Source organism: Sus scrofa, chromosome 11 (genome assembly GCF_054392235.1).
Source record: "Sus scrofa isolate SSC_HxYL_T2T_F1_AM1 chromosome 11, Sscrofa_HxYL_maternal_Yorkshire_Landrace_v2.0, whole genome shotgun sequence".
Lineage (NCBI taxonomy): Eukaryota > Metazoa > Chordata > Mammalia > Artiodactyla > Suidae > Sus > Sus scrofa.
In genome coordinates, this window is record NC_139393.1 from 9828464 (window position 1) to 9853357 (window position 24894).

At 36.4% G+C, this 24894-nt stretch overlaps 1 protein-coding gene across 8 annotated transcripts in view; it reads left to right on the plus strand.

Moving 5' to 3' along the window:
- The window catches only part of PDS5B (PDS5 cohesin associated factor B), a 208855-nt gene that overhangs the window by 173000 nt on the left and 10961 nt on the right, over nt 1-24894 (plus strand). For 3 of the 8 annotated variants that reach the window (XM_021065557.2, XM_021065558.2, XM_021065562.2), the window contains exons 23-31: nt 211-347; nt 3544-3667; nt 12513-12717; nt 15314-15428; nt 17060-17192; nt 17486-17605; nt 18575-18637; nt 19217-19362; nt 21484-21589. In XM_021065557.2, coding sequence (XP_020921216.1) covers nt 211-347; nt 3544-3667; nt 12513-12717; nt 15314-15428; nt 17060-17192; nt 17486-17605; nt 18575-18637; nt 19217-19362; nt 21484-21589 — 1149 coding nt within the window. Of the gene's footprint in view, nt 1-210; nt 1075-3047; nt 3219-3543; nt 4604-5121; nt 5560-12512; nt 12718-15313; nt 15429-17059; nt 17193-17485; nt 17606-18574; nt 18638-19216; nt 19363-21483; nt 21590-24894 lie in introns of those variants that run through there. The other 5 variants (XM_021065559.2, XM_021065561.2, XM_021065563.2 and 2 more) reach the window with 3 other exon arrangements.

Consider the following 24894-nt stretch of genomic DNA (forward strand, 5'->3'; position numbering starts at 1 on the left):
GTAAAGATAATTCATTTGTCAGTTGCCTGGGGCATGAAACATCTTTAATTTAAAACATTTAAAGTTATCTTCACATTATGCAGAAAAAAATAACTATTTTCTTTCCTTTTCTTAAAAAGCATCTATTAAAAACATTGCTTCATTCCTTTTCAAGGATGATAACAATTTCTTTAAATATAGCAATTTTTTGTCAATTTGTATTTCAAATAGATTCAGGCTATTAAAATGATGGTTCGGTGGCTACTTGGAATGAAAAATAATCACAGTAAATCAGGAACTTCTACTTTAAGATTACTTACGACAATACTGCATAGTGATGGAGACCTGACAGAGCAGGGGAAAATCAGGTATGTGATTACTGCTTCATTCATTCATTCTTTGGGTTAGACAGGATTTCAGCGTCTGGTGTAATTGCTGAATGGTGGTTTCTTTTTAACAAGATAATAGAGTAGAAATTGACACAAAGTTCATCAACTATACTTTAAAATTTTTTAAATTAAAATATTAAAAAATTAAGCATTACAAAATAATACTGCTTTGTAGGTGTGCATATATTTTTTATTGTAATATGCTTTTGTGTACTGGTTATTTCAGAATGACAGCCACATGCCTAGTACAGAATACTGCCATGCACTTTTAAACAGTAGATGTTGACTTTTTTGAATATCTAATGTGAAAATATTAGTGTACCAGTTAATAACTGATGTTCTATATTCTTGTTACTGTCTAAAGGAAAAAAGAACAGAATGGATAGAAGGCAGCTTTTTGTATCTTTTTCCAGAACTATAAATACATGCAAATGTAAAAAATATACATGATGCAAATTATTTAAAATACACATACCTTTATGTTTGTTTTGTTTCATTTGAAAGATATATATTATAGGGGAGTTCCCTTCATGGCGTGGCAGAAACGAATCCGACTAGATTTGAGGGTTCAATCCCTAGCCTTGCTTAGTGGGTTAAGTATCCAGTGTTGCTGTGAGCTGTGGTGTAGGTCACAGACGCGGGTCAGATCTGGGTGTTGCTGTGGCTGTGGCGTAGGCCAGCAGCCATAGCTTCGATTAGACCCCTTGCCTGGGAACTTATGCTGCTGGTATGGCCCTAAAAAACAGCAAAAAATAAAGGTGTATATTATGCTCTGGAGCCCAGATTCAAATCCTGGCACTGCCTCTTGGCAGCCAGGTGACGTTCAGCAAGTTACTTTCACCTCTCTGCACCTCATTTTCTTCATCTGTAAAACAGAGATAATGATTATGTCTATATCATCAACCTGTTAGGATAATTAAATAAGTTAGTATATTTATTATATTTAAGACACTGCCCAGCACATAGTAGTTAGAAGTATTGATGATGTAGTGGTTATTATGTCAAGATTAGCTAAAATTTAGAAGTTTGTCCTCTGTGAAAGCACAAGTGCCATTTATTGCCTTTTACTGATAATAAGAAATGTGAGAATAACTTCCCCCCTTAATATATCTAGCTTAAAGTTTTTAAGACAAAATATAAATGGTGATTGCCAGCTACATAATGCCTTTCCATCTGTTTTTATTCTGCTTAAATGTTTTGCTCATGCTGTACTTTTTGCATAAAATATTAACAGTAGCACATTCTTCTCAAATTAAATAAAAAGAAAACTCTGTAAACCATTCCACCTGTATAACTCATGTGTTTACCTTCTTGCAGTCTTAGTGGTCTTCACCTTCTGCTCTTGTAATTTATATGCTAGCATTCTGGGTTTATAGAATAATTGGAGAAAAAAATTTCCTTGGTAGTAATACATTTTGTCTCTGAATTTATTAATTACATTATTTATGTGCATATTTAGATCTCATTCACCTGTTTTTATTCGTGGTATTCTTTAATAGAATCACTAGAATTCTGCAAACATAGGTAAATTACATTGGGTCAACATTTTTCTTTCTTTTTCCTTTTTGTCTTTTTTTAGGGCCACACCCACAGCATATGGAAGTTCCCAGGCTAGGGGTCAAATCTGAGCTGTAATTGCTGGCCTTTACCACAGCTACAGCAGTGCCAGATCTGAGCCACATCTGCAACGTACACCACAGCTCATGGCAATGCCAGATCCTCAAACCACTGAGCAAGGCCAGGGATTGAACCTGTGTCTTCACGGATACTAGCCGGGTTCATTACTGCTAAGACACCACAGGAACTCCAGGTCTGCATTTTTAAAGTATGTTTTGTATAGAAACCTCGTGTTCAAAAACGTAAAGTATTATAATTATTTATATTTTATTTATACTAAAAAAAAAAAAAAAAAAAAAAAAAACCAAAAACCCAACAAGAAAATCGTACTTTCCTTAGCAGTGGTTGAGTGATTTACCTTAGAATGACTCCTTGAAATACTGCTTTTGATGAGCTGAAAAGCACACCTGAAATCTGTAACTTCAGAATCTTACTAATGTTGGCATACCTTCAGTAAATATCCATACAAAATCCTTAGAAAGATAAAGGAAGAGTCTTAAGCCCACCGGACCATTAGATCTTGGAAGACTAAGATTGTCTCTTCAGTCCTTCTCAGTACTGTATACATGATAGACGCATATGTGTTGTATGAAAATTAAATAAGGATCTCTTAGTATGGAACTACATAGGGGCTCCTAATTAAGGAGTTACAGGATTCCCTCCTACCATTAGGGTCTAAGATCCCTATAATTCATCTAAGTACCACTATATATTAGGGAGAATTGTTTAGGTATATTTACTAGTCAAGAATTTCCTGATTGCTTAAGTGTGTACCATTTAGCAAAATTTTTCATCCCTTAGACCTAAAAGAAGGTTCTTAACAATATTTAGGAAGTTGAATACTAGCTAAAAATAGTATGTTTTAGGAGTTCCCGTTGTGGCTCAGCAGTAATGAACCCGACTGGTATCCATGAGGACGTGGGTTTAATCTCCAGCCTCGCTCAGTGGGCTGGGGATCCAATGTGGCCATGAGCTGTGGTGTAGGTTGCAGACGCGGCTCACATCCCACATTGTTGTGCCTTAGGTGTAGGGCAGCAGCTACAGCTCCTCTTTGACCCCTAGCCTGGGAACTTGCAGGTGCCGCCCTAAAAAGACCAAAAAAAAGTATATTTTATCCACTATACCTGCTTTCTTTCTACTTCTTTTGTACTTAACACCATAGTTTTAATTGACTAATTAGCAAATTATGTATCTTTATGCTTAATATATTACTAAACATATCAAAAACAAAAACATCATAGTGGAAGACTTAAGACCTAACAACTAAACATACAAATAAATTTGTTCTAGGCCTCGCTAAAAGCTATTTTGTGTGGAATGAGAGAATTAAATGACTAGCATAGACCTATGTTCAAAAGAAGAATTGTGTAGTGTCAGACACCATCTTCTCAGAAATTAAGTAAGCATCATATGGTGTTCAATCTTACTGAAACAATCTACCCCCCCCTTTTCTTTTTTTTGCCAGAGGCATTTTTGTAAAAGTAGATATACAAAGTAGGAATGTTTTTGTGCAGACATTTGGAAATCTAATTCACATTCTTTCTTGCTTATTTTTCAGTAAACCGGATATGTCACGTCTGAGACTTGCTGCTGGAAGTGCTATTGTGAAGCTAGCACAAGAACCCTGTTATCATGAAATTATCACGTTAGAACAGTATCAGCTGTGTGCTTTAGCGATCAATGTAAGGAAAGTGGCTGTATAGAACATGACTTTGTATGGTCTTTGACTCCTAGAAAGGAGAAAGTCGACCACGATGTAGAGAGAAAAATCTTGAATGATTGTAGCTCCTTTTAGAAATACTGTGCGAGAAATGTTTCAGAGATCTGAAACTGTTACTTGACGTCAGGGTTGCTAACAATACAGTGGATTTTTGTTGTCTGCAGTGGGTCTGTTCTACAAAGTCACCCCAGTTACAGAAGGAGCAGATCCTGAACCATTGCTCATAGGGGCAATAAGCCTGTGGTCACAACATTTTTGTCAGTCGATCAATACTACATAACCTTGTTTTATGTTAGGTTCTGTTTAATCACGCTTTTAAATATATAAATAGTTGTTTCATTAACACTGGACTCATGGCCAGCAGTGCTGTAACTCATGCTTCACTGAAGCGTATCTAACCCATGTTTTCTCCATAAGGCATATTCAGTATTCTTGCTCTTAGGACTGTTGAATAGCACGTCAGCAGTTTGCATGAGAGCTGTTTTAAACATCAGAATCACCACCTAAAAGTACAAAAATGTGGCACTAAGTAGATCACTGAAGAGACACTTGTTAATGAGAGCTGAAGCAGAAAGGCAGCACATTGCCTTGACTTCAGCAGGAATGTATTAGGCCACTCAGATTTTTTTTCATCTCTGCATTTACTCTCAAATGACCACGAAAGTGCTGCAAGTATTGTTTTGGGGTTTACAAATAAATCTTAGTGAGTAAGTGAATTCACAAATTTATACTGTGTGAATAAGGATTTAGTTCTTAAAAGGAAGGAAAACATATAGAAATTTATGGTTTTTATAAAGACACATATAGGTTAATTTTAGGACACAAGCATTCCTTATTACTCAGTGGATTAGAATTTTAAATTATTAACTGTGATAGTAATGATTCATATTCCAGTCTTGCGGGTTTGTATTAGAGTATTGTAATATTTGAACTATATAACTTTACAAGTTTGTGGCATCACTGATAAAGAAAAACGACTTTTATAATAGTAAGTATGATATTCCAGTATGAGTTTTTCATTCATAATTTGATTGTTTCAAACTAGTTTTTATGTTCTTTCCTAGGAGTCTTATGAATAAGAATTTGGCATTTATTTCAGGGATAATTGTAGTTTTTCTCTCCACTCCTCACTTCCTTCTACTGCTTGTTTAAAAATTGCTGCTATGTATAATCCTTAAACGTTATCATCTTTTTTTTTTTTTTTTTGGTCTTTTTTGTCTTTTTTGACCACACATGTTAGCATGCAGAGGTTTCCAGGCTAAGGGTTGAATTAGAGCTGTAGCTGCTGTACACCACAGCCACAGCAATGAGGAATCTGAGCCACGTCTGTGACCTACACGACAGCTCACTGCAACGCGGGATCTTTAATCCACTGGGCGAGGCCAAGGATCAAACCCGAGTCCTCATGGATACTAGTCGGGTTTGTTTGTTAACCGCTGAGTCACAATGGGAACTCCTTCATCTGTATTTTTAAATGGTAGTCATTTTGTCAGTTTCTAGGACTTCAGGATTTAAAATATCTATTCCAAATCCTGTGTGTTATGGTTTATTTTAGTTTGGGTAGTGTTATTCAGATATTAGACTAAACAACTTGAGAAATGAGATTTTGAGGAGCCCAAAATTTCCTGGTTTAGTTTTCCCCCTTTAATTTTGGAGATAATCTTATTTTGCAATAAGATGAAACTTGTTTAAAAAGTATGTATTAATTTTTTTTAGAAAACACCCTATGTAATTTTTTTCAAACTTGATAATTTGCAGTGTGATTTGTCAGACTCTTGGTCTGCTATTTCTTCAAGGTATTGGTGTTGTCGGTTGTAAAGTAGAATCTTTAAAAAAAAAGGAAAGTATGGAAAACTTTAAAAAGAGATGGACTTTGTTTGACATTTCCTATTTGTTATAAGTATGTATAGGTCATTAGTTAAATGTCCACTGTGTGCAAAAAGCATCCACACCTTGTTAAATGCCAGAGCCTTTTTTTCTAACACACTGTTTGATGTATGGTATACTATCAGAATCACCAAATAGCCCAGGCGAAAGTTCAGGTTACCAACGTTTAAAGATTGTTTTGGAATTCTAGTGTCTGCAGAACATGTGTTAATGGTTAAAAGTTAATTATTAGAACATTCTCACAACTTACAAATATGAGATTACCCTATTCTAAACAAAACTCTCCTAATTCTTTTGTTCCTCTAAACCAAATGCCTGTCTCATTTTAAATTTCCTAACTTCAGTAGAGAGTAATCTCTAGCTTTGTCTCATTTTCTCACTCCTCACTACTCATCTTTTGGTATTTGTCTTTGTTGTTTTCCAGAAATGTTTTATTAAACTTGCCAAATCCAGTGATCTTAATCTTCATTATACATGGCCTTTTTGCATCATTTGACACAACTCATTGCACCTTTATTCTTGAAATGCTGTTTGGTTTTTTTTCTCCCGATTGTTGTCATAATTGTATGACTACTTTTTTCTGGCCCTTCTTAAGGCTGTAGTCCCACTTCCAATGCTAAACAGAAATTCTAAACTTTCAGAGTCCCCATCGTGGCTCAGTGGTTAACAAATCCGACTAGGAACAGTGAGATTGCCGGTTCAATCCCTGGCCTTGCTCACTGGGTTGAGGATCTGGCGTTGCTGTGAGCTGTGGTGTAGGTTGCAGACGTGGCTTGGATCTGGTATTGCTGTGCCTCTGGCATAGGCTGGCAGCTAGAGCTCTGATTAGACCCCTAGTCTGGGAACCTTCATATGCCGCAGGTGCAGCCCCAGAAAAGACAAAAAGAAAAAAAAAAGAAAAAAAAATTCACACCTTCATGTTCTGTGAATATAAGACTGAATTCATAATATTTCCCAAATCTGTTCTTTCCTGACATGTAGTCAGGAAAGCAATAAGTAAGTCAGTAAAAAATAAAACAAATCTGAATGGTATTTCTTAAACCTGAAAGCATGATTTATATCTGACTGTTTGCACTTAAAACTTGTTGCAAAAGTGCAAATAATTCTGCCCTTTGATATCTTTTCCTCCCCAGCTTTATTAAGATGTAATTGATGTATAACATTGTGTGTTTAAGTTGAGCAACAAGGCATTTTGGTACATGTACATGTTGTAAGATGATTAAGGTTAGTTAACATATCCACCATCTCATGTAGTTACCGTTTGTTATGTGTGTGGTGAGAACTTTTAAGGTCTTTTCTCTTAGTGACTTTCAAGTATACAACACAGTATTGTTAACTATATTCACCATGCTATACACTAGCTTCCTAAAACTTAACTTGTAACTGGAAGCCTGTCCCCTTTTTTTTTTTTTACTTTTCATTGGAATATGTAGTTGATTTACAGTGTTTTGTTAGTTTCAGGTGTACAGTGAAGTGATTCAGTTAAGCATGTACATTTATCCATCCTTTTTCAGATTCTTCTCCCATGTAGTAGTGACTGTCTGTTTATCCCAAACTCCTAATTTATCTCCCACTGTCTACGTTTCCCCTTTGGTAACGATAAGTTTGTTTTTGACATCTGTGAGTCTGTTTCTGTTTTGTAAATAAGTTCATTTGTATAACTTTTTAAAATTAGGTTCTGCATTTAAGTGATATCATATAGCATTTGTTTTTCTCTGTCTGACTTACTTCACTTACTATCACAATCTCTAGGACAGTCCATGTTGCTTCAAATAGCATTATTTTGTTCTTTTATTGTATCTTTTTAATTCATACCTTAACCATTCTTATTGCTGTTCCCATCATCCACTCTCACTTACAGTGTGAGACTTTCTCTATTGTTGGTTAAATTTCCCTCTCACAATTCTGATCATGTTACTCCCCTGGTCAAAAATATTTTGGGGCTAGCATTGTAGTTCTCACTGTGGCACAGCAAGTTAGGGATCCATTGTTATCTCTGTGATGGTATGGACTTTGATCCTCCGCCTAGTTCATTGAGTTAAAGATCTGGCATTGCTGCAGCTGTGGCTGTGGTGTAGGTTGCAGCTCTGGTTTGGATTTGATCCCTGTCCTGGGAATTTCCATATGCCATGGGTATAGCCATAAATATGTATATATTTGGAGTTGTGTTGTGGCTCAGTTGTAACAAACCTGACTAGTATTCATGAGGACATGGGTTCAATCCCTGGCCCTGCTTAGTGGGTTTAGTTGGTTATGGATCTGGTTTTGCTGTGAGCTGTGGTGTAGGTTGCAGAATGGCTCAGATCTGGTGTGGCTGTGGCATAGGCAGGCAGCTGCAGCTCCCATTCAACTCCTAGCCTAGGAACTTCCATATGCTTTGTGTGACCCTTAAAAATATGTGTGTGTATGTATGTATGAGTTTATACTTTTTTTTTTTTTTTTTTGGTCTTTTTTATGGCTGCACCTGCAGCATATGAAAGTTCCCAGGCTAGGGGTCAGATTCGATCTGCAGCTGCCAGCCTACACTGTAGCCACAGCAATGCCAGATCTGAGCTGTGTCTGTGACCTATACCACAGCTCACAGCAAGGCTAGATCCTTAACCCACTGAGTGAGACCAGGGAGCAAACCTGCATCCTCTTGGATACTAGTCGGGTTCTTAACCCTCTGAGTCACAGTGGGAACTCCTAGGAGTTTGTGCTCTTAAGAAAGAAAAAATTCTACATATTTTAGAACTTTCCATTCAAGCCTTTCTAATACTTGGACCTAAATATATTTTTAATATACTTTTAAAATACTGTTTAGCACACTACCCTTTATCTACCCTCATTTCAGTGAAGCCGAACATTTTTCTTTTATGTATCTGTAGTTGCTGCCTCTAATTTTCTTTCTACCTTCCGGTTTCTACACTTCCAAATCCAATGTTTTCTGCAAATCATGCCTCAGACACAACCTTCTCTACAAAACTTGCTTATATTTTTAGCGTTGATCTCTTTTCGATTCCCTTTAGATTTTATCTATAGTCCTCTGGTACATACATTTCTTGTGCTTAGTTGTTTATGTACTTGTGGTTTATTTCTCTTTATTTGAGTTGAGCTCATTCAAGGCAGTTTTGTATCTCGGAGGCCCTTGTCAGGTATTTGAATGGAAAGTACCTCTGGAGGAATAGAAATTCAATGATAATGCATCTTAAAATTATTTAATACTTACTTATGTATTTTAGAATTTGAATGCAACTCATGTCACTGTGTACTGCTATGTGCCATGCATTATTCCACATTCTATAAATACAAAGATGAGCCATGGCTACAGCACTCAAGAAGATAACCTTTTTCGAGAGCAGAAAATGAGTGCTGATAATACTATGCAGTACACAAAGTAATTGACCTATTTACAAGGTAGTAGAAGTAGTTCTGAAGATAATTTGTACTAAAAAAGGCCATTAAACGTGGGAGTTCCCGTCGTGGCTCAGTGGTTAGCGAATCTGACGAGGAACCATGAGGTTGCGGGTTCGATCCCTGCCCTTGCTCAGTGGGTTGGGATCTGGCGTTGCCGTGAGCTGTGGTGTAGGTTGCAGACACAGTTTGAATCCAGTGTTGCTATGGCTCTGGCATAGCCTGGCGGCTACAGCTCCAATTTGACCCCTAGCCTGGGAATCTCCATATGCCACGGGATCGGCCTAAGAAATGACAAAAAAGGAGTTCCCGTCGTGGCGCAGTGGTTAACGAATCCGACTAGGAACCATGAGGTCGCGGGTTCGGTCCCTGCCCTTGCTCAGTGGGTTAACGATCCGGCGTTGCCGTGAGCTGTGGTGTAGGTTGCAGACGCGGCTCGGATCCCGCGTTGCTGTGGCTCTGGCGTAGGCCGGTGGCTATAGCTCCGATTGGACCCCTAGCCTGGGAACCTCCATATGCCGCGGGAGCGGCCCAAGAGATAGCAACAACAACAACAACAAAAGACAAAAAAAAAAAAAAAAAGAAAGAAATGACAAAAAAGACAAAAAAAAAGTTAATTTACTTAAAGAGTTCCCACTGTGGCGCAGTGGGATCAGGGGCACTGGGATTCAGGTTCAGCCCCTGGCCTGGCACATTGGGTTAGGGACCCAGTGTTCACAACTGCCACTCAGATCTGATCCCTGGGCTAGGAACTCCATATGCCACGGGACAGTCAAAAAAGGGGGGAAAAAGTTAATTTACTTAAGATGCAGTTAATTTACTTATTTTTTACTTAAGCAGAAGTTAATTTTGAGAGTTCCCTTTGTGGCTCAGTTGTAGCAAATCTGACTAGTATCCATGAAGATGCAGGTTCGATCGCTGGCCTTACTCAGTGGGTTAAGAATCTGGTGTTGCCATGAGCTGTGGAGTAGGTCACAGACATGACTCAGGTCTGGCATTGGCTGTGGCTGTGGCATAGGCCAGCAGCTCCAGCTCTGATTAGACTTCTGACCTGGGAACTTCCGTGTGCCGCAGCTGTGGCCCTTAAGCAAAAAAAAAAAAAAAAGTTAATTTGCTTAAAAGCTTTGATCAGAACTTTATCTTGGGGGAAAATACTTTGTAGTATTGGACACCATCTTTATATGAAACCAATTATTGATTATAATCATAACCATGAAGGCATCAAGTGTTTGCTTTTTTGAGAGTGTTTTTTTCCTGATAAAAATTGTATCAATCTATCCTTTACTTCACATTTTTATAACCTAATGAAAAGGATAAATCTTTGCAAAAAAAAACCAAAAATGAAATAAACATTGGAGGACTTGCTTAGTTCCCAGGAGCACATCTTTTAAATTTTTATTCAGATGATTCTCTTTTGATGTACCTATTGTATCATCATTCTTGTCAGTTTTCTCGTCTTTTATTGTTCAGTATGTCAGTTGCCTTGCATATGATCTGACAGTTTTCTTCTCGACCATCACTGAAATGACTTTTTGAAATTGTACTACCTCTGCCATGATTCACAGTGGACTTTGTAATCAGTTTGCATTGTATTGTTGGATCCTTTTTGATTAGTGAGAGAATGACAAAAACTTTGTTTTGGTTAGGAGTGCATCTAAGAGGGAGGGATGTTAGTTTTTTGTTGTTGTATTTTTATTTTTATTTTTTTTTTTTTTGTCGTTTGCCTTTTGTTGTTGTTGTTGTTGTTATTGCTATTTCTTGGGCCACTCCCGCGGCATATGGAGGTTCCCAGGCTAGGGGTCGAATCGGAGCTGTAGCCACCGGCCTACGCCAGAGCCACAGCAACGCGGGATCCGAGCCGCGTCTGCAACCTACACCACAGCTCACGGCAACGCCGGATCGTTAACCCACTGAGCAAGGGCAGGGACCGAACCCGCAACCTCATGGTTCCTAGTCGGATTCGTTAACCACTGCGCCACGACGGGAACTCCTGTTGTTGTATTTTTGATGTACGTTTTATTTACAATATTGTGTTAGTTTCAGATGTATAGCATAGTGATTCAGGTTTTTTGCACATTATATAGTTATTACAGGTTATTAGAAGAGATTGAGAATAATTCCCTGTGCTGTACAGTAAATCCTTATTGCTTATGTATTTTATGGTTTTTGGTGTCCATTAATCCCATTCTCCTAGTTTACCCCTCTCCCCCTCGTTTAAGTTTTAATGAATGGTCTTTTCATTTGTGAATATATTTGTGATATACTGACTTTTACTTACACGGTTTGTAATTGGGTATTTTCATAATAAATAGTCAGATAATGAAGATTTCTCTCCCTGTAGGAGTAGTACTGAGGAAGGAATGAGATAAGTTTAACTTTGTTTTGTGGAGTATGAGGGTTGATAATAGACAGTATTTCTGTGAAAGCTTGACTACTTTTTTTCAAGTGAGCGTTTGGTATTATAATAAACTGAATTTTAAATTAGATGAAAGAAAGTACATAAACTAAGGATTTAAAGATAAAGGCAAGATGGTTTTGAAGAAAAAATGAGCACTCTAGATAGAAGAAATAAACATAAAGTTGCAGTAATATGAAACACACCACATGTTGTGTTCATGGGTGGAGTGTAAGGTTTAACTATGAAAGACTTCCTATGTCATAGGAGGTCTTTGTATGTCTCATATAGGGCTTAAAAGTCATATTGAGCTTTTCCCTATAGTTTAGAAAAAATTCTGAGGTCTGTGTAGCAGACATTATGCTAGGTTTAGAAGTACACAGAAGAGTCAAGACATAGTTCTTGTCCTTAAGGAATAGCTAGCAGTGGATGAGACAGATACTCCAGTCATTTTCCTGCTGTATACTAGATGTTATGCTGGAGAAATGCAGAGTGCCAAGAGAGCACTGAGGTGGATGCAGGGTAAAGATTACACAGTGATTTCTGGACGATACAGGAGCTGTCATTAAAGATGGGGAGGAGTTGGCTACAGAGTGGAGGTGGGTGGTTTAGGAGAGTGAGTGATACGAGGAAAGTAGGCCTGGTGGTAATGAACAGAGTGGTTCATTTATAGAACCAAAAGCAATGTGGTGTTTCTGAGATCGATTACGAACGCTTGCCTTCAGAGTTGCACACTTTAATCTGAATAGGTTTTTAAATGATAGAACCAAAATATATAAATTGGACAGAGTTTTATCTCGATCAGTAAATGACGACGCTAAATTTGAGGTAGTGTTTGAACTTTTTTTTTCATGTCTTTAAGTCAGGATGGATGTGAGTTTACTAGTTTTATGTATTTTAAGAACACAGTCAGTATGTTCTAACACAGATAACTGGGAGTTATTAGGGTCCAGGTGATCATTCCAGCCTTGATGTTAATTTCTCACAGTGTCTCAGTCTTGGGAGCAGAAGCAAAGCTTGTAGGTGAACCTGCCATATTTCTGGTTACTTGATATAGTGAATTTAATATCTAAAGTTGTTACTTGCTCTTCGGTGCCATTGGATAATATGTGGAATAATTGTGTCTTCACAGGATGAATGCTACCAAGTAAGACAAGTATTTGCTCAGAAACTTCACAAAGGCCTTTCCCGATTACGGCTTCCGCTTGAGTATATGGCCATTTGTGCACTTTGTGCAAAAGATCCTGTAAAAGAAAGAAGAGCTCATGCCAGGCAGTGTCTGGTAAAAAATATCAATGTGAGGCGCGAGTATTTGAAGCAGCATGCAGCTGTTAGTGGTAAGCGTACATGAAAATGAAAAGTGTCCTTTTCCGTCCTGCCAGTTTCAGTTTTATAAACCTCAAGATGATGGTACTGTTATTTATTCTAATTGACCCTCATTAAATATGAGTGTTGCTCTTTTCAATAACAACTTTTCCTTTTAAAAGGTCATTTTAAAATAGAAATGCATGGGCATTTAAATATCAACCTATACCTCTTTATGTAACTGACTGAAAGGCCAAAGGAAATAAGCAGTGACTTGGGAGGTACTTTTATTTATTTATTTTTTTGTCTTTTTGCCATTTCTTGGGCCGCTCCCGCGGCATATGGAGGTTCCCAGGCTAGGGGTCCAATTGGAGCTGTAGCCCCCGGCCTACACCACAGCCACAGCAACGCAGGATCCGAGCCGCGTCTGCAACCTACACCACAGCTCATGGCAACACCGGATCCTTAACCCACTGAGCAAGGGCAGGGATCGAACCCACAACCTCATGGTTCCTAGTCAGATTCGTTAACCAGTGAGCCACGACGGGAACTCCATGGGAGGTACTTTTAATAAAACAGTAAAAAGTACATTTATATAGATTGTTCTTTGATCTTTGTTGGTTGACCTTACCTGTAGCTGACATGAAGAGCAGGTTCCTGTGTGCCTTTTTAAAAGCTGCTCACTTTACCCCTCCATGCTGTTAGTTTTTGTGCCTCTCTGACTTCTTGGACTTGTTTAACATCATTAAAATCCATCCAGTTATGCAAGTCAGAAATCAGAGACATTCTTCATGTCTTCTTTGTTCCTCTCATTGGTCACTAAATTCTCTTAATTCTTCTTCTGAATATCTTGAATATTTCTCCTCAGCTCTCCTACTCTGGTATATTTCACTTGGGTTATCATATATACTCCTAATTAACTCCTTGTGCAAATGTTCCCCTGTTTCTGGCCCATCTCCAGCTGTGCCACATTACTATCAAAGTAATCTTTCTAAAACAGATCAGATCACATCACTTCCTTACTTGAAATCCCTGTTGATTCCTTATTGCTCATAGGATCAGGTTGAAAAGCATGAGCATAGCCCTTTATAGTTTATTTTTACCCTGAGTTTCAAGCTTTCTCTCAGCCACTCCCTACTGTAAATTCTGTGATCCTCATACTCTAGATAATTTGAAATTTGTGCAGCTGTCTTTTTTTCTCTTTTGTCAACTCTGCCTGGAAATTGCCTCCCCCTTCTGGCCAAACAGATAAACAAAACCAAGGAGAGTGGTTTGCGCCCCCTTTGAATCTTTTAAAATACAGTTTTGGTGTTTCCTCATCACTGGGACCCTCTTTGTTCTCTTCTTTCCTCACCTTGTAAAAAATGAGGGCTCTGGAGTCAAACCCACCCCTGCCAATTACTAATTGTGTTTGGGCAGGTCACTGTTGCAGTCTTAGCCTTAGTTTCCTTATTTGTAAGGTTAGTATAATTTTACTCATGTCTTATGTTAGTTATGAGGACTAAAAAATTATGTGTATAAAGGACCTGTCATAATGCGTGGTCCAAAGAAATACTCAGTAGTTGTTAGCTAGTCTTATTTTAGGGCACTTTCCATAATGAAGTATAGCTTCTGTCCTGTCTGTGCTCTAGTGTGAGGTCTTTATCTAGTTGTATTCATCTTTACATTTAAAATAGGAAACCCCGATAAAAAATAGTAGACCTAGAAAAGAGGAGGAAGCGCTCAGTAACTATTTGATAGACTTTAATTCAAATTTCACTGAATTTTGAAACTTGCTACATTTTTCTTCTTCTATACCTACCTTGAAATGAAGGATATTACACACAAACTATTTTCTTTGAGTTCAGTAATAGAAATAAAGAAAACTTGGTGCCTTATTGACACATATATTTTTGTGTTCTAGGTTGAACATCTGATTTAAAATTTTATTTTGAGAGTAGGAAACATGAAAGGAATTGTTCAGAATATGAATCCTGGTCTTTTGAGTAATCTGTACTAAAACTAGATAGGATTTCCATTTTTAACCTTTGATAAAATACGTAGATCTCAGTCAAAATATAAAAATATTTGAATTTAAATTAAACTTTGTTATTTAAAATGCCCTATAAACAGAATCTATTCCTTTATATCTGTTCTTCTGTTACAAATAATATCCAGAGTGTCAACCTTTACTTCGTAATTTTTTCTGCCGTACTAAATGAAACATTTACTAGTTTTTATCATTTTGCTCAGCAGCTTACAAGGGAGTATTGAATATTGAGTTGCTAATAATAAAAAGACAAATAGTTCTTATGTTTCTTAGTCTTGAATATGGTTTGGGTCACTTTTCCCTCTATCTATTGAAAATTCCAATATTTGTCTTTGTAGCTTCAGCACATGTGCATTTAGTAGGCATTTCAACGTTGGACATCATGGATGAATGAATAAGCTGTTTAACTTATGATGTACCTCAGCATTGGACGTTTCAGTGTATTACCATATTGTGGTAAACTTTTGGGGTAGAGGAAATAGAGTATCAGAGAGAAAGAGAATGAGTAAAACTTGGTTTTCTAACCTGGATGTTTTTGTTTTGTTTTGTTTCTTTCTTTTTTCTTTCTTTCTTTTTTTTTTTTTTTTTTTCTTTTTCAGAAAAATTATTGTCTCTTCTACCCGAGTATGTTGTTCCATATACAATTCACCTTTTGGCACATGACCCAGATTATGTCAAAGTACAGGATATTGAACAACTTAAAGATGTTAAAGAGTAAGATTTTTTTCCATCCCATTTTCATATGTTCTGAAAGTTTTTTCCCCTTTCCTGCTGATAATGGAATCTTAGTTATAATCAGTTTATTAAATTTATTTCATTTATTAGGAGTTTAAGATTCTTTACCTTATTTGTTCTCTTTCTTTTTTCATACCATTGCTTCACATTTCATTTCTTAGATAGTTTCCCCAAACAACCTAGCATAATTATTGTATTACTGTCCTATTTCTCTACCAGCCTAACAGTTCTCTTCTACTTAAGCAGTCCATTAAGAGTTTCCATTCCAACTCTTATCTTTTCCTACTTTCCTCTGTAATGATGTATAGATTTTCATTTGGGGTGAATTAATACTCTCTTTATTCACATGGTGAGGACATTTTCTTTGTAGTTACCATCTTCCTCCCTAAGGAAGAGAGAAGTGGTCTGATTCGCTAATAGCCCAGGTTGATAACCAGGGAACTGCGCCTGCTTGCTCCTTCATTGGTGGTTCTCTCATTAGAGCTTCTAAAAGCTGCAGTTCTTTCAAAGATTCTTGTAGACAGGCTGAAAGAATATCAATGCTTGGATGTGGAATAGGGGAATATAACATTTTTTAGAGAGGTCCTTATAAGACCAGCAGAGTTCTTTAAGAATGAGACCCTGTTTCTGTTTCAATGAAGGATGAACTTTGTGGCCAGAGTTAAACATTTGAGATGCTTTAAGAGAATAAAATTAAATTACTGATAACTTTCTCATGACAAGAGAAAGGCTTTTACCTTCTTTTTGCCACGGTTTCTATTTTTAAAAAATAAGCAGTTAATTTTCCCAAAATGAATTCTCTGTTGAGTGATTATATCAAAGAAAAGCTTTCTGCTACCCCTCTTTCTCAGAGAACACTGGTTTTTAAAATAGATGAAATATTCTTTGGAATTTACTAGACATTTTTGGCTAGATTTGTACATTGCCCTACTCCAGCCAAGAGTGATCTCCATTCTATCAGAGAACCACTCCAGAAAAACAGCCTCTGCCTGAGGTCTCAAAGGTTATTTTTCCCCCTTCTAGAATAATACATTGTTTCACATTTCCCTTTCCTCTCCATTTTCTCTTCTGTGATATCACTCTGTCCCATTCTATTTATATAATAGTGACAAAGCACTTTAGTTTTTCCAGGTTTAATGTAATTAACTTTAAAACTAAAATATTGAAACTTTATTCTTTTTTCCCCGTTTTAAGCAAAAACAGTATGTAGAGTTGTTCCCTCTAATTTATTGATGAAGATTCTTAACTACTGAGTAAGGAGTTTAGATTTTCTTGATGACTTCCATTCAGGACTACAGTCAGGCTTGAATATCTGAGGCTTCACTTTGTCTGTGCCTTAGTTATTCCTTTAGGCAGGCCTCCCTTCATTCTCTCTACCATTTCTGTTTCTTTTTAACCTGCCTTCTTAGTAAAATTAGTGAAACTTTGAGAGGGGGTCTTATGAACTCATACCCACATTGCTGATATGTATGTGACATACCCCTTTTTCTCTATCGATTTATGGCTATTTGCTTTTAATTTTTTCTGCTCCTGGAGTTCATTATTATATTTTAAATTATTTTATCTGTATTTAATAATGAATTTTTTCTTTCTTCTGGTATTTTTTTTAGATGTCTTTGGTTTGTTCTGGAAATATTAATGGCTAAAAATGAAAATAACAGTCATGCATTTATCAGAAAGATGGTAGAAAATATTAAACAAACAAAAGATGCTCAAGGACCAGATGATGCAAAAATGAATGAAGTATGTAATTTTTTGTCAATAATTATGATTCCATGTCAGTTTTAAACATTGAAGTATAGGGTATGAAACTTCTATGGACGACATCATTCTTTTCTATTAGTAGTAAAAAGTGCATGGTGTTTGTATCAGTAGTAATTAGACTTACTAATATAGAATTACTATAAAATTAGTAGCAATGCTGTTACTAGTAACTAATAATAATAACAGATTAAGCATGTTCCAGAATTACTCCTAATTCACAGAGTCTGGGATGCCAACTTAAGTACCTAAATTTTTTTTTAATACCATTGCAGAAACTGTATACTGTGTGTGATGTTGCCATGAATATCATCATGTCAAAAAGCACCACATATAGTTTGGAATCTCCTAAAGACCCAGTACTGCCAGCTCGTTTTTTCACCCAACCTGACAAGGTAGTTTTTTAAGAATTTGTTTGTGTAAGTTGAAATAAAACGTGTTCTCACCCCTAGGTTGTGGGAAGATCAGGAAGGATCAGTATCAAGAGTTGGCCCACTCCTAATGTCATGGAAAGGTCGCGGTGAATCTTAACAGTGTGGTTCAAGACCAGCATAGGGGCCAAACTGGAGGACACAGATAAGCTTCAGAGTTGAATTGGGATGCTCTAGAGTTTGTGTTGCAAGTTTTATGTCAGTCTAAGAGCACAGGCAAAAGTGTGATTAAAGCCTGTAAATATTGGTTAGTGGCCATTGATCTAAAAAGGGAAGGAGAATGCTGGTGTGATTTGAAGTTAATAGGTTCTTGATGGAGATTTGTAACTGGTAGGAGGAAGCAAGCAGAGAACTAGTGCTGGAACAGTCGCAAGACCCTGGAAACACTTCAGGAATGTTCCCAAACCACTCTTGGAAAACTCAAGTATTGTATGATACCAAAAAATGTCTTTTAGAATAGAGATTCATAGTGCATCTAAGCCTATTAAGGGACTGAGAGTAACGAAACAGTCACTACTTACCAGTGCTTACAAATCGGAATGGGCCAGTTAGGTTCACCCAATAAAAGAGACTGTCTGCTTCTGAGCATTCACCTTTCTGTGATGAAGGTAACAGGAGTATATGTGTCCTGTTCCCTGGAGAGCATTATTATAGAAGCATTTGTTTGCTGATATATTCTTGGAACTCTAGTGTGTTAGAGCTCAGATGTGTTGTATTTATACTAGAGTTAGTATGAGGTTAGTTCACACTTATTATAGCATTTAAAATCACCGACTGAAATTTTGTGTTGCAACTGATTTTTTAGTTTAAATAAATATGTATTTTATAACATACTTTAAAACAAAAGCTGCTCTGTGCTTTGTTAGCTTGAATCACCTGATAGAGACAGTGTTTCAGTATTCCTTGACTATGTCTTTTTTCCCTTGCTCGTAGAACTTCAGTAACACCAAAAATTATCTGCCTCCAGAAATGAAATCGTTTTTTACTCCTGGAAAAGTATGTTTTGAAAATTGTTTTAATTTTTATGTGGTAGTTTTTTTTAGTGTGGCTGTTAACATAATGATATTGTTTTGCATTTCTTTAAAAATTGGTGTGTCAAAAGAAAATAGAAGTATTAGATATCCTCCATTTACTAAGAAGAAATATTTTCTATATAGATGCAAACTGAGATACAGAACTTACTTTTTACCTTACAATAAAACCCTGGAGACCGTGATTCTTAAATATCCTGTAATATTAAGATAAAAATATTAAAGTAAAAATACCTTATGTCCTTCCTTTGTAGCAAGAGTCTGTGATTACCAGTTTTCATTGTTGACTGTGCATTTTATTTGTCCTTACTTTCTATGTAAACCTTTTCCTGCACATAACTAAGAAACTTAACTGTTATTCTGTTTATATAGTTTATTTGTTCAGGTGATATTCAATCTATAATCCTTATTTTGCTTAAGAGTAGGCAGATTTTTCATGGATTTGTATATGTAAATTCTTTGACAGATGTTATTTATGATTCTTTGTATCTAAATTTCTTTTGGTTCTAATCAAATAGAAAGAGATATGCATTTTTCATTTCAGCCTAAAACAACCAATGTTCTAGGAGCTGTTAATAAGCCGCTTTCATCAGCAGGCAAACAATCTCAGACAAAATCATCACGAATGGAAACTGTAAGCAATGCAAGCAGCAGCTCAAATCCAAGCTCTCCTGGAAGAATAAAAGGGAGGTGAGTACATAAGAAATATTATACTTTATATTTAAGGATTACACCAAAGCTCTGATCTCTAAAGTAACGTAACTCAAAACATTTCATGTCAGTGAATAAAAATCGATGCCTACCTGAACATTCTGGTTTAACACTGGTAGATGTACAGCTGTCTGTATTTGCTTGCTCATTTAGGAAGGTACTCTGTCTTAGCCTCTCATATTTCAGTTGTTGGTAGACATAAGCTAATTTCCAACCTAAGTATCTAGTGACTGTAAACTTTTAAATTATGGTACATCCATACAGTGGAATGAATACATAGTCATTAAAAAATGACAAAGTTCTGAGCCATATGAAAAGTTTCCACACACATTATTGAGTGAAAAAGGCAAAGAATAGAATCGTGTAAAGTCTTTTGGAATTAAAAAAAAAGAAAGATTTGTATTTGCATTTGCTTGTAAATGCATAGAAAGTTTTTGGAAGAATACACAGCATCTTAATAGTGTAGATAATCTAGTGTAGGAGGGAGACCGTTTTATATTCTGGTGTGCTTCAGATTCCTTTGTACCATGTGCGTACGCATGCTTTTTTATTAAAAACAAAGCTTAAAAATGTACTTTCAAATTATGCTGTGCAGGAGGTTCTTTTTTCTTCTTAAGAAATAAAAAAATAATTCACACTTTAGCTAGTTTTAGCATAATGCGTTTGTCAGCAGCAGAGCTTTGTACAAGGCTAAACTGCTGTCATTTATTGAATTTGAAAGATTATGCTGTTTTTGGCACTGTTCATAACCATTCACTAAAGAAGGGAGGAGACAGGGGTTCCTGCTGTGGCACGGTAGGTTAATGATCTGGCTTGTCTCTGTGGAGGCACCATTTCAATCCCTGGCCCGGCCCAGTGGATGAAGGATGAGCCCTTGCTGCAGCTCTGGCTTGGATTAGATCCCTAGCCCAGGAACTACCATATGCTGTGGGTGCAGCCAAAATTTTTTTTTGAAAAAAGAAGGCAGGAGACATTCTCCATGTCTTACCAGTTTCCTCGTAATGAATAAATTGTCAAAGGATATATAATATAATAGGGTTCGAACAAAAATTACATAGAAAGCTCTAGTTTGTTCGAGATTTCTGTTTTAATGCATATTAGTGTCTAATTCCTAAGTGGCCCTTCGCCAATGTATAACATTTGGACATTGTGCTAGTGGATGGCCTCATATTTAACATGACCAAAGACATTTCCAGCAACTCATTTCCTCAACTACCAATTTTTCTCCTTGAATTCTTGATTATAATGAAAGATGATCTAATTAATTCATCCATCTAGGCAAAGGGGCTCAGAATTGTCTGATGCTCCTCATATGCTAAGACGTTTGGCCAATTATTTTTCCTCTATGACGTTTATTTAATACTTTTCTGCTATCGTCATTTCATTCATTCCCTTTAATTACTGTGGTATTTGGCTCTTTCCCTTTCTTATTTCTCTGGCCGTGTATATTCTATCACTGCTAGGTAATCTTTTTTAAATGCCACTGTTCTCAGGTTATTGCTTGGCTTCCCTTGTTTGCTTTCAAGACAATGGTACAGTTTTACTCTGCCCTCATTTCCCATTCTTATTCAAAACAAATGACTCCCCGTTTCCCTTCGAGACTTTTTCAGTATACTTGCGGTTAAACTTTGTTTCAGCCATTTGTCACTTTTTTCTCCAAATCCCATCAGTTTACTAAGACTCTTTCTGAAGCCAGGTGTGCTTGAGAGATCAGTTTGGTTGGAGAGTAGAAAAGAGAGAATAATGGCCAGACTGTGTTTGGACTTTGTGGATAATGTAAGGAATTTGGGTTTGATTTTAAGTAAAACTGGAAGTTGATGTGGAGCCTAGTTGTGATTGTTTGTGGAGAGTGGAGGAGTTTGAACTGAGGTAGGAAGAGACAGCGAGCAGCCAGCCGTTAGCAATCTAGGGAAGAGGCAAAAAGGGAGGAAGATGGAAAATTGCCAGATGGTATTAAATATGAGACATGCTGTTAAAACCGATACATTTCAAAAAGAATGAAACCTTTCCTCATAAAGCTCTAAAGCAACACCAGGGAACAGGAAAAACATTTTTAAGGTTATTTGATGATAATAACAATTACAAATGTCTTATTAAAAGGCTTGATAGTTCTGAGATGGATCACAGTGAAAATGAAGATTACACAATGTCTTCACCTTTGCCGGGAAAAAAAAGTGACAAGAGAGACGACTCTGATCTTGTAAGGGTGAGATATTTGGTTTGATTTTATGATAATTATAATAAGAATTTTATTATATAAATAATAATTTTTACACTGAAACCAGTTGACATTACTCACAAGTTTGACATCCGATTTTACTTTAATGGTTTTTTTAATCACAAATTTGAGTTTATAATTTTCCTCTACCATGTAATTTAAGTACTTTGAATCTCTTGTGTTTCTTGTCATTCTAATAAGCCATCTTTATTCTTTAGGTCTTTGGAATCAAACTTGCCAGTTCCATACTCAGAACTGCTTGGCTTTTGTGTTTTTTTTAAACGCAGTAAGTTTAGACTTAGCCTTAGAGAAAGAGACTAGAAGAGAGGGTCTTTAAAGGTTGCTCCACTTTAGCTGATTTCTTTCTTTCTTTTTTTGCTTTTTAGGGCTGCACTCACAGCATATGGGTGCTTCCAGGCTAGGTTTGAACCAGAGCTACAGCCGCCGGCCTACGCCACAGCCACAACAACACGGGATCCAAGCCGCATTTGCAGCCTACACCACAGCTCACAGCAATGTCAGATACCTGACCTACTGAGTGAAACCAGGGTTTGAACCCACATCCTCATGGATACTAGTTGGATACGAGTTGGATTAGTTTCTGCTGCGCCATGACGGCAACCCTGTTAGTTGATTTCTGAGCCTTTAATTACTAAATAAGCTTGTCGTAAAGGTAGGAAGTGCTACAGTTTTCATAAAGTCCCTGTTTAGTTTTTAATCTAAATAGCAATGATAACTAGTATGATAAACATAATTTGTAAATGTCATTTGAATACAAATTTGGTAGTTTTTGTACAGATATAGAATGTAGTTATATATTCCAACACAACCTGGCATTAATTATTAGACATATTTTGACTTTCTAGGTTAGCTCTCAACATTTCTTAAAAAACCCATTAGGTTCCCTGAATCATTTTGTTTATCTGTAAAGTGTGGATAACTAGCTGGTAAGGTTTATCAGAATAAATGAATTAGCCCAAATGTATGGTACTTGCTGCTGTTTTATTATTGTTATAAAGATTAATATTTTTGGTGATTAATAATAAATGTTAATGTGTTTGAATCTACTCAGTTAATAAAAGTGAAAAGTTACCAGTAAGGGCTTTTGCTTTCTCTGAAATAATTGCTTGCCCTTCTTGTCTTCTCCTGGCCCAACATTACATATCTCAAGAAGTTAAAATTATTTTCAGGTTTCTCCAGTAATTTATTTTAGCAGATTGTTTCTCTTTCCATTTAAAAAAGTTAAAATTCTAAAATTCTTACTGGATCTTAACTATATTATAAATTATAATTTTTATTGGCTGTTTAAAATTTTCACCCCAATAGAATTAAACATTGATCTCTTATGTAGAAAGGAATCTTGTTATCTGGATTTGTAGAAGAGAATCCTTGAATTGAGGAAAGGTGTTTATGTCTTCTAGGCCTGCTTCTCACTTAGTACAGAAATTCCTTCATTGTCATTTATGAAAGTTGGTCACCGTGTGCTTGAAGATGCCTTAAGTGGAGAGCTTAAAATTCTCTCTTTTGTTGGAAACCTCAATTTAGGCTTCCACACTCACATGCTGCCCCTTCCCCACAAAATTGGGAAAGAGGTTTTGATAATTCTTAATATTTTGTTATCCTATAAATTCCATACCTAGTTCTACCATTTGCAGCAGAGCTTCTGAGATTTATTTGTATAATTAATGGAGTTCTTTGGCTGCCTTTTGTGTAACATTGCATCCATTTTCAGAAGAACCTTATTAATCTAATTTCAACTGAAATATCTTCAAAGAGATGAAAATTATGAGACAACTTCAATGTAAAGAACAATAGGTTATGGCAAAAGAGTATTATCTTCACTACCAGTTTCACATACCAAAATTTCACTGCAAATGGATTTTTCTTTGTAAACGATTAAATTCTAATATTTAGTTTTTCAAATAAAATATTTTCCCCATTTCCTGTTTTTAACCTCAGTTTTATATTCCCCTCCGTTCTGAATACAGTGCAGTGCAAAATGAAAAATTAGAGAATGCAGTACTTTAGGAAGCTAGATTATTTTACAAGATTCTCAAGAAAGTGGACATTGAATTTCACGTTTATCACCAACCTTTTCCAGAGCATAAAGGAATTCACCCACATTTTGAGACTTTTGGACATCAAAATGAGTTATAACATTTAAAATTGGAGAGTTGAGTTAATTTAATATTTGTCTTGCTATCTATAGGTAATGACAGTTAATTTTTAATTTCTGTGCAAAACTCTAGATAAATACTAACAAGTTAAAACCAGCAATCTATAGATCTTTTCTTCCTGGAATGTTAAGGATAATTTAAATGCTAAAAAAAAACTTTTTTAAAGCAAATTGATATCCCAAATAAAAAATATTAACAACAGTCTCAGATTATGCCAAACTGACATAAATAAAATGACAGGAATAAAACTCTTCTTGAAATAGCTACACTAATACCATAAAGATATTTCATACTAAATGTTTTATCTTTTTAAGTCAGTAGGCAATGATTTAGTAAAAATTATTCAACTTAAAGGCAAAATACTTAAAACATTATTATTAAAAGTCAGAAACACAAGTTCCCGTCATGGCTCAGTGATTAACAAGCTCGACTAGTATCCCTGAGGATGCAATTTCAATCCCTGGCCCTGCTCAGTGGGTTAAGGATCCAGTGTTACTGTGAGCTGTGGTGTAGGTCGCAGATGTGGCTCAGATCTTGAGTTGCTCTGGCTGTGGCATAGGCCAGCAGCTACAGCTCTGATTCAACCCCTAGCCTGGCAACCTCCACATGCCATGGGTGCAGCCCTAAAGACAAAAGACAAAAAAAAAAAAAAAAAAAAAATCAGGAACAGGAGTTCCCACTGTGGGATAGCAGGATAAGGGTCTGGCATTGTCTCTGTGGCAGCATGGGTTCAGTCCCTGACCCATGAGCTTCCATATGCAGCCACAAAAAGAAAAAAAAAAAAAAAAAAAAAAAAAGGAACAAAACAAAGCAACCTGTTATCACCACTATTATTTAAATTGTTCTGGAATATTTGACCAATTTTGAAAAATATGAAATAGGAATCAAAAGTATGATGACAAAAAAGACAAATTTATTTTTATTTTTGTATTCTTAAAAAAATAAGGGAAGCAATTGAAAAACTTAGGAATTTAGCATGGGAGTTCCTGTCGTGCCTCAGCAGTTAATGAATCTGACTAGCATCCATGAGGACACAGGTTCAATCTCTGGCCTTGCTCAGTGGGTTAATGGTCTGCTGTTGCCGTGAGCGGTGATTTAGGCCGCAGACGTGGCTTG